Source organism: Austrofundulus limnaeus, unplaced genomic scaffold, assembly GCF_001266775.1.
Source record: "Austrofundulus limnaeus strain Quisiro unplaced genomic scaffold, Austrofundulus_limnaeus-1.0 Scaffold212, whole genome shotgun sequence".
Taxonomy (NCBI): Eukaryota; Metazoa; Chordata; class Actinopteri; order Cyprinodontiformes; family Rivulidae; genus Austrofundulus; species Austrofundulus limnaeus.
The window spans coordinates 942,038-954,987 of NW_013952614.1; the positions used below are offsets into that span (position 1 = coordinate 942,038).

At 38.0% G+C, this 12,950-nt stretch overlaps 2 protein-coding genes across 2 annotated transcripts in view; one reads left to right on the top strand and one right to left on the bottom strand.

The window, feature by feature from the left end:
• On the bottom strand, positions 1 to 11,212 carry umad1 (UBAP1-MVB12-associated (UMA) domain containing 1). The gene is made up of 4 exons (XM_014019225.1): positions 10,834 to 11,212; positions 10,513 to 10,604; positions 5,601 to 5,686; positions 1 to 3,970 (listed from the first exon to the last, which is right to left on the bottom strand). The coding sequence occupies exons 2-4, from the start codon at positions 10,592 to 10,594 to the stop codon at positions 3,695 to 3,697; spliced, it is 444 nt and encodes a 147-aa protein (XP_013874679.1). The 5' UTR covers positions 10,595 to 10,604; positions 10,834 to 11,212; the 3' UTR covers positions 1 to 3,694.
• Positions 11,213 to 11,302: 90 nt separating this feature from the next.
• Positions 11,303 to 12,950, top strand: part of rpa3 (replication protein A3) — a 3,418-nt gene continuing 1,770 nt past the window's right edge. The window contains exons 1-2 of the mRNA XM_014019224.1: positions 11,303 to 11,455; positions 11,544 to 11,618. Coding sequence (XP_013874678.1) covers positions 11,357 to 11,455; positions 11,544 to 11,618 — 174 coding nt within the window. The 5' untranslated portion in view covers positions 11,303 to 11,356. The remainder of the gene's footprint in view (positions 11,456 to 11,543; positions 11,619 to 12,950) is intronic.

Sequence of the window (12,950 nt, forward strand, 5' to 3'; positions counted from 1 at the left end):
TAAGGACAAAGATTTTATTGGGTCGTCTAAACAATCAAGGCACAAGTGGCAGGACGGCTAATTTGATTCTTTTATAAACATCCAAAACAAATACAGTTTCTAGTCAATTTCCAGCAAAACAAACTTTTTGATAGATTTTCAATATTTACAACACGATTACCAAAAACAAAGAGAAAAATAATCAGAGGTTGGTAAAGATGAATGAAGGTGCAAACGTCAGCGAAACAAAACACTCTAAGAAAGATAATTGGCAATCAGAAAAAAAATTACAGTACCATTTATATGTGGTTTTTCCCAGCAATACAGTATGAAAGCTTGTGATTTGGAGTAGATTAGAAACTTGGAACTCAAGCATGAACAGTGCAGGGTCTAACGATGGGTAAATAAAGGGGTTGGAATTAGCAGCATTGTAACTTCACCTTTAGGTAAACAACAAAACGTACATTTTGATAACACAAATTTCATTGGTAGATAAACAGATTCAATACAGATTAGTTTTATTTGATAGTTATTGTTTTCTCTTTAGCTTTTCTTACAGGTTCTTCTTTACGATCAAGATAGACACCAGTTCCAATGTGACCCAAAAAAGGAAAAGCAGGTAAAAGAAAATGGATGGTTGTTCAATAAAAACATATACAAACCAAGTAAAGCTCTAATTCAAAGCTCAGGAAACTGGGTTTAAATGAAACTACCTATGAAAAAGAACTGCTACATAGGAGGGACTGGACCTATGGGGAGAAAAAAAGACAACTTGATTGATTTTGGTGATCGAATCATTGGTGTGGAAACTTTAGAAACTTTATCAACACAAACAGGTAATAATTAACATGTCCTTTCGAAAGAGGGGCCTAGACTTGCAGTGGAACAATTCAATATAACTGTTTGTGCTCAAATGCAAAAAGCATCAGATGTTACTCAGTAAAACAACTAAAGCAGAAAAACATGGGCCATAAACAGTTCTGAACAGATCTGCAGGAAAAAAAAGAAAGTATTAAAAATTCATAACATAATAAACTCTAACTTGGTTTAAAGTTGCATATTTAAAAGAAAAACGTTATCAACATTGGTGGGGAGTAAACCATCTTTATGCTACATATCCTACTTTAACTATGCAAATATTTCTTTCTCTATAAGTGGATGTTCTTCACTTTTTGGCAGAATATAAAAATATATAAGTATACAGGTGTACGACGTTTAAGGAACGATTTATTGTGATCACATTTTAGGAAATTCAATTCTCATCAATGAAGCAAGTCCATCATCCATTCATCGCCCATTCATCACTTTTAGTCGATTTAAAAGTTTGCTCAACTCCTGGCAGTCGGAGGCTGTGTCCAAATTCAAGGACCTTCGACCCTTCGAAGATCCCAGCCTCCCCAGACAATGTGGACTGGGAAGACCGAAGAAACTGGCTGTGAATTTGGACGGTCCAGCGTTCAGCTTTATTCCCACCCTTACCCCGGCGTATGTCCTGACACCTATACTGTAACGACGCTAAACAGAAGCAATGATGATTGCAAATAGACTGAAATCAGAAAAATAGTAATTATTAATATTAAGAATTTACAAAATTAGCTTAGAGGTAAAACACAAAGAACTAAGGTACCCGCCATATGAGCTCATTTACGATGATTTCTGATGAGAATAATATTAAAAAACATGTCTATGTAAATGATAAAACACAACCGCTTTAAACATTTCATTTTTGTACTGATAGATTTTCACTTAAAACTGTCTTTCACTTTGTCCACTATTACTCCTGGTCAGGCTGCAATGCATCTTGGGACAGGGTGGGCTGAGAAGGATACACAGGACCCGCCCCTCAAATTTATGGGTCGTAGTTGGAGGAGCCTTCGAATTTGGACAGCCTTCTTCGGCGCGTCATTGTGACATAACCAGCCTTCACATTCGGCCTTCGAAGGATGCAGCCCCTGAATTTGGACATCAGTGAGTCTGCTGTGCACGTTCACATAGTAACATGAATGCAGTTTAATTGAGAAAACATTGACAAACTAAACTGTGTCACATAAAACACAGTGGATTTTAACACAAATGTCGCCCTCTTTTATATCTGTATGCCTTTTATAAAAGAAGAGTTGTTTTACAGGCTCATTCAGTGACGTCACATGGACTGGTTTTTCAGCATGACAAATGGTAATTTTGCTTATTGCCTAAAGTTGCATGTATTTAACATAGCTTTAGCATTCACAGTTGACTAGAGTTTGAGTTCTGAGGTTAAGTGTGAGTCATCAGGACAATGTCCCTCACACCAGGAGTAAACCTCCAAAACTTAAGACCACTGATTTGGTGACAACTCTTGTTGGTGAGGGATGCAAGTCCAACCAAGATGGGTCTTCTTAATGCAAACAAATTATTTGCAATGGAACTGCCAATTATGTCGTCTTCATTTTCCTTTTTGGGTCGGACTCCAGGTCCAACATGTCTTCCATTGTTGACATCAATTTGTAAATAAAAGGTTTCTGTGCCGTTCCATGACTGTATCTCTGCTATCAAACTACAATAATGGATGAACATGGTGGAGGTGTGTAAAATGCCTCATTTGCATTTAAAGAGAGCACCAAAACAAGTTGATCCGAGACACACCTCAGAACAGAGGTGAAAGGGGCTTGTGAAGTTACAATAAGGAGGAATTCAGATCAAAGCATTGCAGTTCCACTATATACAGACCCCAACTGAATGATTTAAATGAGAAAAAGTAGATTTAAAAGGATAATGTCCCCTTTAAATGACTTCTTCACTGCATGCTTTGAATTTGTAACAAAAACCTTGCAGTGTTGAGTCAAGCTGTATTTTGTAATTTTACCAACAGACTGTCATTATTTTACCACATACAGGGCTACTGGATGATATGGAAGCTGTTTTTAAGAAAAGATAAAGGTTATTGTTAAACTTATTATTAGAATTTAGTGAGAAATGACTTGCTTCAACAGGAACGACTCAGTGCAATGACCGAAGGACATTCTTGGATAAATTAGACAAGAATCACGTGATTTGCAAATAGAAGCTGAAGGAGCCCCACATCCCTGAAAAACAATTCAACTTCATTTGTTTGGCTCGCCGTTAGCCAGAAGGAAGACTTCTGCACTTCTCTCCATACATACAGCTGGTAAAGTGTTACCTATTGGTAATTATGATTATCACTTCAAATGTGATCAGACTACCCCGTAAATGGAAATTAGCCACAAGGACTTTTGATTTTACTCCAGATTAAAAGCTTTCAGTAGGCTCAAATAGAGACTATAAGATCTAAAACATGTTTTAAGCTGGGATATTTTTCCTGTAACATAATCCAAACAAATTGCACATGATCTGCAGCATTTGTCATAGAAGTCTTAACCAATCACAAATTCCATCCTAAACGTCTTTAAGTTTTAATAAAAGTAACAAGGATCAAGTCTGCATTTGTTGCAACACCAAAAAAGTTCATTTATTCTGCTTGCCAATGAAATGTTTAACCTACATTAATTTGTAAACTCTGAGGTAAATTAGATTTATATGGCTCTTAATGAAAAACAATCAGAGTAACTTAAGGCTGCACCGTTTACCACAGCTAATTTAAGTTAATGTCTATTTAACGATAATTAGATTTGCTCACAAATATAGATTTTTCTGCCTTTGCGGTTTTGTTTTCTAGCTAAAACTAGTCACGTTAAGCCAGTTTCACGGTGCTGAACTAGTTACTGTGAAGCACCGAGTTCTCTAAGGTGAAATCGTACTGAAAACTGGCGAGGTTGTAGTTCATGTCGCGGGACAGAAGCACATCGGGGACGACGGAGAAGCCTGCCTGCAAGGCCAACACGTGGGGGGCCAAGGTGAAGGGGATGTCCCCGAGGAGATCTGGGAGGGTTGAAGCAGCTTCAACAGCCGGGGGGCCCTCTGCTGGTCCGGAGGGGTGTAAAGGTGTGAGGGGCTTTTCGGCAACGGGTCGAGGTGAAACTGGATAAGATGGCTGGAAGGAAAAAGGAGATAGATTACTTTGATTTACAAACGCCATTTCCAGAAACGTTGGGGATACTGGGGTTTGAGTTGAATCATCCACCGCTGAGGGCCAGCATTGTTTTTTGCCAGTGTGTGCTTATTTCTAGTGTTAGCAAAATTCCTTAAACAGTCTTTGTTCCACCGAAGGTAAAAAAAAATGGTACGGTTTGAGGGCATTTATTTTGAAACCCAGAGTGTCAGACAACTTCCTCTGGTTCTTACCTTAAGCTTGACACCCTTACCAAAAAAAATACAATTATGAAAGGCTTTCAAGGATTTTCAGGGATGACTGTTAAGGGGTTTTAATCAGCTTGAGTATTTTATTGAAACTCACAAAGTAATTACTGGATAAACATCTGCAACTAATTAGTTCTTCGAGTCAACCCAATTCAAGATGGCTGCCTCAGCCAATCCACAGTACACAACATAAAAACAGCTAAAACTCAGTGAATTTACAGATTATAAGCTATAAAATTTGATGTGATAGTAGCTGAAAGCGTTAACTGTTCCTGCAAGATCTGTTATTAAACTTATTACCCATTCTGGTCAACTCCGTCTGTCAAGTGAAGCTTGGAAGCAAGAGGGTAGGAACTATTCTGTGATAACCTGATGACACGGGGACCAGAAAGATGGCACACAACACGAGTGCTGTGGAAGGTGCCAAACAAACATGGGTGAATCTGTGCCAAACTGAGAGTTATGAAGTACTTTACAGGTTTTGAACATGGTTCTAAGTTTAAGGTTTAATGCTGTTGATGAAAATAGATTTATGACTTATGGTCCAAGATGTCGAAACTTTTTCTAAATCTTTGACGTTAACTATTTACTATCCTCTCTGCCTGTCTGTTAGCAAAGTATCTAATGAAAAACTGGACGTCTTTTATTAAAACTCTCAAAGTAAAAGTTACATCTACATCCAAAACTAATTCACTTTTTTGGAGTCAAGCTAATTCAAGATGGCCACCGCAACCTACTCACTACAGCCAACACACAAACGGCCACAACTTAGTCAGTTTTAAAGTGCCTGTGACATGCCTAACCTTCAAGTACAAAAATTCAAAGAAAACATCTTTATATTTAATAAAATTGGCACATGATTTTACCCATTTTGTCACATAACTGGCCAATTTTCTCTTGAATTTGGCTCAGCCAAAGTGAAACAGGAAGTGACATCAAAGGGGAATTCGTTAATAAAATGAACTCACTGGTCTTAAAACAATTTTTTTAAACTCTAACTCTTCTTCGTCTCTCTTTGATAGCGACTAAAACAATCTATAAAAACACCAGATTATTCTCTACAGTCTGTGTTGTTAGCTTTTGTAACGATGCTCTGTTTACATGCTGACATTCCTCTTTGACATCACTTCCTGTTTCTTCACAGGCAAATATCTCAACAACCGTTCATCTCAGCAAAGTGAAATGTGTTTTGCAACATGTTATCAATGTTGACTCTCCAAAAATGCATTCATGCTTATTACAAAAATTTGATGTCACAGGCACTTTAAAGATGCTGAGCTAAAACTTGGTGTGGCAGTAACTGAGAGTCGTTCTAGAGCAGGGCTGAGCAGTCCTGATCCTTGAGGGTTGTTTAAAAAACTCACCTTTAATGGCTGTACTATGACATTTGTTGAGGGCTGTGTGACGTTCATGGTCGGCATCCTCCGCCTCTGTTCTTCTGTCGTCTCTCCTGCAGATCAAATGAAAGATGCTGAAAACAATTAACTGAAATCTTATTTAAACCACAGCTGCCATCAGTGAAACAACGGTCTGAATAAGTATCTTTATAACTAAGAAGTCTCAACGAAATTTGTTACCTGTTTTTAGAGAAACATTGCAGAAAAAAGGCAATGTCATGATACTTCGGAGTAACCCTTTAATGCAAAACTGACAGCAGTACAAGTGTATAAAATTTTAAAGGTTGGTTGGAAGTAGGTCTGCTTGAACCGTACTGAGGAACAAACACTAATAAGTCTTTTAAAATTGCACATCAGATTATTTGAATACTGTTTTAAAAAAACCTTTGTACCTCTGTGAATTTCGCACTGCCTGGTATAATATTGTGAAACTCCTGCTGGGCGTACCCCAGGCTGCACTGGATGTGCTACAGCTAGGCTGCTGCCTATCGTACTTGCAACTAGAATATCATAGAAAGAAAAGTTTAAAGTGGAACTGACAGCAATGCAAAGAGGTTTTTAAATGTTTTTGTGAACCTCTGTGAAAGTAGTTTTAAGATCCAGTTTGCTCGTGGCCCCACTCGGACTAGCTGTAAGCTCATCAGTCCTGTCGGATGCAAACCCTACTTCTCCAACTGGAGCTTTTAAAGCACAATCGACAACCAGGAAGTTATTAACTGTTCAATAAAATTCCACTTCAAATTGGCTGAACAGTGTCGTTAAACAAAGACAAGTAGCTGTTAGCTAACTTCTGTCTAGTCAACGTTATCCCTGCTTAAAGTCCAATGAGAATAATAAGGCAAAAGAAAAGTGCATCCTGGGTCTTCCTCTGGGTCTCCTCCCAGTGGGACGTGCCTGGAACACCTCACCAGGGAGGCGTCCAGGAGGCATCCTAACCAGATGAACCACCTCAACTGGCTCCGCTCGACGTGGAGGAGCAGCGGCTCTACTCTGGGTCCCTCCTGGATGACTGACCTTATCACCCTATCTCTAAGGGAGAGCCCAGACACTAGGGCTGGGCAATTTGGCCCGAAATTTGATTTTCGATTTAATCGATTTTGTTTCCCACTTAACGGAGTGCCTCTGTTTCAGGTGTCGAAASAAATTTGTTGTACTCCTGCTTTTTGTAGCAAGAGCCTTCAAACAGATTTTGCAGTGAGGGGTTTGTTGCTCCAAGTTCGAGGTTGTGAAACCTAACCAGTTCCAGAAAACTGAAGGAACAGTGCCGTTTTTGAGAAGTAGATCCTCTTTGCTAGCTGCCATATTGTCATGTCATGTACCAAGCATCTTGAGGGACAGGTGGGGTGACCTCTGAAATACAGAAGCCCCAAAGAGTGCACTGGTGTGAAAATATCTCCATATTCCGAAAAGTAAATTTTTATAAATGGAAAATTTGAATTAATCGATTAAATTGATTTATCGCCCAACCCTACCAGACACTCTGCGGAGGAAACTCATTTTGACCACTTCTATCTGCAATCTCGCTCTTTCAGTCACTACCCAAAGCTTGTGGCCATAGATAAGGGTAGGAACGTAGACCGACCGGTAAATCGAGAGCTTCGCCAAAAGTTCTCACTTCACCACGACGGATAAAGACTTTCCTTTTTGATAAATCCTTAGGTTTAGGGTTTTTTTTATTCCTTAGTTCTGCTGCTGTAGGCTCAGACTGCTGGAGGACAAACTGAGCACATTTCCTCACTCTGCTGCTGTCTTTAGTCTTTCTCCTCTACATGTTATAATTACTTCTATCAATAACGTGTTTTCTTTGTCTCTCTTCCAGAAGAAACAACACCTGGCCCAGTTCTTCTGTGTTTGTCTGTGTCTCTTTCCTGTCCTCCAAACCAGCCGGTCGAGGCAGATGGTCTCCTGTCCTGAGCCTGGCCCTGCCGGAGGTTACTTCCTGTTCAAAGGCAGTTTTTCCTCTCTACTGTCACCACTGTGCTAGAAGTGAAGATTCAACACAATCTGCTGGCTTCTTTAGATTTTATTTTTATTTTATTTTTATTTTATTTTTTGTGTACAGTGCCCTGAGACAACAATTGTTGTGATTTGGTGCTATATAAATAAATTGAACTAAATTAGTTAAACCAGGGGTTCTTAACCTTTTTGACCTCGGGCCCAATTTATTGAACATAATGTGGCACGAGGCCCAGTCAGACATTAACAATGTATGGATCAAAATGATAATTATTCTAATCTAAATCTTGGTTTAATTTTATTGTATTTACATCATAACTAAATTAAATACACTTACAGTTTAAAAGTAAAACTCCTGTCAAATAATCACAAGACATGATTACAACAAACATTTTTATATTGTAACCTGTCCATAACAAAATATAAATATACAAATATAAATAGAAAATTCAATAAATAAAATTGTGGGCATAAATAATTAAATTAAAAATGTTTAAATGTTTCAAATATAAAAAAACTAAAAATAAATTTGATAAAGTACAAATGAAAATATAGCATGTGATTTTGACATTGCATGGTAGAAACAGAAGCTGTTCTTCATATTAGTGACAAACAATAACAGTAACAACAGCTTTTTGACAAGTTTAAAGTTTCTTTAAAATACATTAAAAATATAAAAATATATACTATAAAAATTAATTTGATAAAGTGCAAATTAAAATATAGTTGTATCTGCAACCGTGTTTGATGATTTGAACTTTTAAAATATTGCATGGTAGAACCAGAGGCTGCACTTCATATTAGTGACAAACTTTGGTGTTTTTTGATGGATTACCTTCATTTTTGCTTCTATTTTTCATTTAAAATAAGTTTCAATTCTAAGCAGCTTTCTATGTTTCTTCTTCTACATATTAAAAAAGTTGTTAAACATCTGAAAGGCGCACTACCGCTACTAGTGGTGAGAAAGTGTATTGCACCTTATTCAAAATCAATGTGGTCCCACGGCCCTCTTTTGAGGCCCTCAAGGTGGTGGTCGCGTGACCATAGGTTATTAACTACATTTTTAATTAATTATCTAGGGCTGTGTATTGGCAAGAATTTGGCGATACGATACATATCATGACAGAGGGGTCACGATGCGATATATCCCGATATATTGCGATACTATAAGCAAGGCGATATATTACGATTTTTTTGTCCAAAAATTCTATTAAATAAAAACCTCTTACAGGGAAAAAAAGGAAAAACCAAAATTCATTGTCTCAGAAAATTCTAATATTACAGAGACATACTTTTGATACATTTAGCTGTGTTCTGCTTTGTATTTTTATTTGTTTCATATTTCTTATTTCATCCATGTTTTCAATTATTAGACTAAATTTGACAATAAATAGTTTGAAAATATATTTTTTGCAGCTTTTAGTTTTTAATATTAATTTACAATATGGTCACCCAACACTTAACAATAGCCTCTACTTCAAGAGGTAGAGGAGCCAAATGTCTGGCTCACTGCTGCCAACTAGTGGTCAGAGGCTGAACTACAACATAAAAATGAACGGCTGGCAGGAAAGTTGACATTTTAAACCTTAATAAAAAAATCAATACAGGGCTTTAGAATATCGATACAGTATCGGGAAATGAAATATCGCGATATTTCAGTGTATCGATATTTTCTTACACCCCTATAATTATCTATAGTTCTGTTTAGTTTCAAAGAAAAAGTCTCAGAGCTTATATCCCCATCTCCTAACGTCAGTCTTCTACAGTAACAAATCCCTAATTTAGCATAATAGTGTCAGCTACATGTTTGCTCATGGGAACGGCATTAAGGTATTGAGTGTCTGTTTTCCACCTCTCCTGGGCTTTATATTAGACCTCCCTTATTATTAAAAACTGTGGCCAAACAGGCTTATCATCCTTTCAACAAATCCAGGGATTTCACGTCTCAAGTTCTCAGAGTCGTTCAGGTGGTTCTGATGAGAACTGACTCCAGCAAAAAGCCAATAACAGCTGCAGTTTTAAAGTGGGCTTCATTCTGTTCCTTTTTGATAAATCTTATAGTTATGGTTGGCTTGAGCTTCCTACACATTTGTCCTTTACACTGCTTTAACTTAAACTGCATATATTTTAAAATAAATCTTATTTAAAAGGTCTTCAGCTGATCCAAACAGCTGCACACAGAATTACTGCAGCCAATACCCTGTTCTGCGCCGATGGCGAAGCCCAGCTCGTGTGTAATTAAAACAGAAGTGAGTCACAAGGTGTCTCTGGTGTCCGAGTAGAAGTATTTGGCCAAAGGCGGGCACACGATGTGCAGTTTTTAAAAGTTGCTAACAACTTTCTAAATGTCACACTTTAAGATTTCCAGATCGAACAGATAAAGGACTGTATGAGTTCTTTCCACAAACACCCAACAGTTGATGGGAATTAAAAGCTGATGGCGACACTCTTTATTAGACAAGTAGGAGAAAGAGACATCTGATGGCTGAGCAGAAGACAAAAGTCACTCATTTTCCAGAGTTGTGACACTTTGCTTGCTGTGCTGACCCCTGCTGAGAGTAGCAGCCGAAAAGAAGAAAAATCCCAAACGAGTGACTGATGAGTCAGAGCTTGTTTTTTCTGCAGGGGTTGCCACAGCATGAAAGATTTGTTCTTTTACACCAAATGCACTTCCTGACACAACCTGGGCTCGAACCTGCAGCCTCAGGATTACACGACAGCAGCACTGATGTTGGCTTTGTTTTGGTTAAAAAAGCAGTAAATCAAAGTTACAATTTAAATATTGCTGTTTATTTGCCATAATGCAAGGTTTTCTTGGATATATAAGCCAGTTAAGAAGTGCATTTTAAAAAGAATATATCTTCTCACATTTGACCTATAAGACTCAAACTATTTTCAACCCACAGGAGGAATGCTGACTCACCAACAATAACAAAACCTCCATCTGCTTCCTTGTCGGATGTTGACTTCTTTGAGTCCTTACGGAGTCCAAGAAAACTGAACATTTTCTTTTATCTGCACAAAAAATAAAAATAAACAGCAGTTCAGTTCAAGAGAATGGGAGCGGAAGTGTCCATTAAGTAAACCACTTTTTGGTGTCACGTTTGTTTCACATACAGTACAAAAAGCGCTCGGATTTGTTGATCTGAAGTTTTTACAAACGTGTAGCGATATAATACTTTTTAAGACAAATATATAATAATTTTAAATATATTATTATATATTTAAAAAGTGATTTTCTTACTGTTTAGGCCTGTGAAGTTGAGAAATACGCTGATCAGTTCATGGTTGTTATGGATCGGGTCATCATCTGGTGCAACAGGGTGGTTCGTTCCCCCCTTTAACCGCTGTTTAACTAAAATAATATCCTACATGTCTTTCCTCGGAACTTTACGCAAAATCGTCCGTGTTCGTTATTTGTTTGACGCCACCGGAATAATTTTGAATCGTGCTCTTGTGAAAACTAATAACAGCTTTAAAACTTCAGGGTTAAATTATTCTTTTTCCAGACGTAGCGGAATTGTTTACTAATGTTTCTGGGGACTAGAATCGTGGAGCACCGCGGATGTGTCGTCACAAAGAAAGGAGGCGCTCGGTTTTCATCACCAAATAATCCGTTAAAAAAAGTCCCCTCGTGTTTTACACTAGAGTGTGGAAACTCCGCCTGCGCGGGCTACCCCAGTACACAAAACAAACTCACTTGGGTTTCCCGCGCTCTGGTGTGTTCTATTGGAGTTGAACGGCGCCACAGAAGTAAAGACACGAAGATGGCAGGCGTCCTGGATGTTCCTAAACCAAGAATAAACTGCTCGATGCTGTCGCAGTACATTAACCGACCGGTGTGTCTCGTCGGTCGTGTCGGAAAGGTCGGGTGGCTTTGCACTTAGGTTGAATAACAATGTTTGCTGACATTTACCTTGATGGTAACACAGAGTGTTTGCTTTGTCGTTTAAGGTTAACCCATCAGGGAAAACGTTTAATGTTTTTGATGGAGAAGGAAACAGCACAACAGTTGAACTGAATGAGCCTGTAAGTATATTATAATTAAATAGTCAACTCTTGTTGGAGAAACGTCTGATTTAATGAAGGTTGATGACATTTATCCTCGCTTTTTGAATATGTTTTTTTTAGTGATTAGGTCAGCCATGTTCCTCAAACAATATTTAATGCGCAATAATTTTATAAACTTGTGTGGACGACATAAAAATTGGACGTAGTGACGTAACGCAGAAGCGAAAGTCGAAAATGAGGAGCGCCCCCTGGTGGTTGGCTGCAGTATAACGATGTCAGTTTGTCAAGCAGCAATAAAAAAGCAAACTGCCCCTCAAATGATTTATTTTTCAAGTGATTCAGTGGTCAATCTGACCAGCCTTGTTCTCTAAATCCTACCCATTTATAATTTTGTGTTTGATTAAACCAGTATCTTTGCTCCTCCATTATAATGAAGCTCCGCCTCCACATGGGAGTTTGTGGGGATGGTGCAAGTGCCTAGTTATGGTAGCTGCAGGATTAAGTGCAGATAAATTTATTGTTTATGTCTGATATTCTTAATAGTCAACATGGTCACTGTCTGAGCACAATAATTAGCAAATCCTACTAATTTTCCAACTTACACATGTAACACAGTAAGGTCGGATCTGACGTTTCCTAGATCTGACTTATTCGGACTTTCAAATTAAAAGAAAAATGCTGTAACAGCCCCACAAACACAACATAGCTGACATAAGTACTCTGACGTGGTGCGCAGGTAAAGCCTCAAAGTTTCAAGCACAACTGAAGCCGTAGCGTCTCACATCAGCAATAAAAGTTCAGAAAACACTGGTTGTTTTTATGTGCTGCTGTTTTTGTTTATGCTGATAAATGATTACATCATCAGTAAATATTAAAATGAATCACGTGATTGCTGTTAGGAGTCATTAGACTACCCATACTCTAAAAAAAAAACCCATTTCAGATTAAACCAAAAATATTATTTGTGAACAAAAAGAAACTTGCATGTTGTATGGAGGATGGCCTTGGTGCAACCTGGGCTTGAACCTGCAACCTCAGGATTACTGCATCACTTTTTTTTGTCAGTCTCTTTGTAAACATGCTTTATAAATAAAAGTGACATAAAATTGTTGTTTTAAACGTTATTATTTTCAAAAGAAAAAATATTGTATAGGTCTTCTGGACGGGTTCTTCTCTAATGAAACATTTCGTCTCTCCTCCAAGAGACTTCTTCAGTCTGAGAGTTTCAGGCAAAATTCAGGCTTTTAAGCACAGCTTCCATGTGACTGATACTCACATCACACAAGTTAGGAGTGATCAGGACTCTGTACCACAGAGCAGACAGTGTCCCTACAAACCCAGGAGCCAGGG

What these genes read in the sequence shown, in the direction of transcription:
- umad1 (XM_014019225.1), bottom strand. Translation starts at nt 10,594, where the DNA reads ATGTTCAGTTTTCTTGGACTCCGTAAGGACTCAAAGAAGTCAACATCC. An exon ending in TGGAGGTTTTGTTATTGTTG is followed by an intron (nt 5,687 to 10,512) that starts GTGAGTCAGCAT and finishes TTTGATCTGCAG; the next exon opens with GAGAGACGACAGAAGAACAG. An exon ending in TCATAGTACAGCCATTAAAG is followed by an intron (nt 3,971 to 5,600) that starts GTGAGTTTTTTA and finishes TTTTCCTTCCAG; the next exon opens with CCATCTTATCCAGTTTCACC.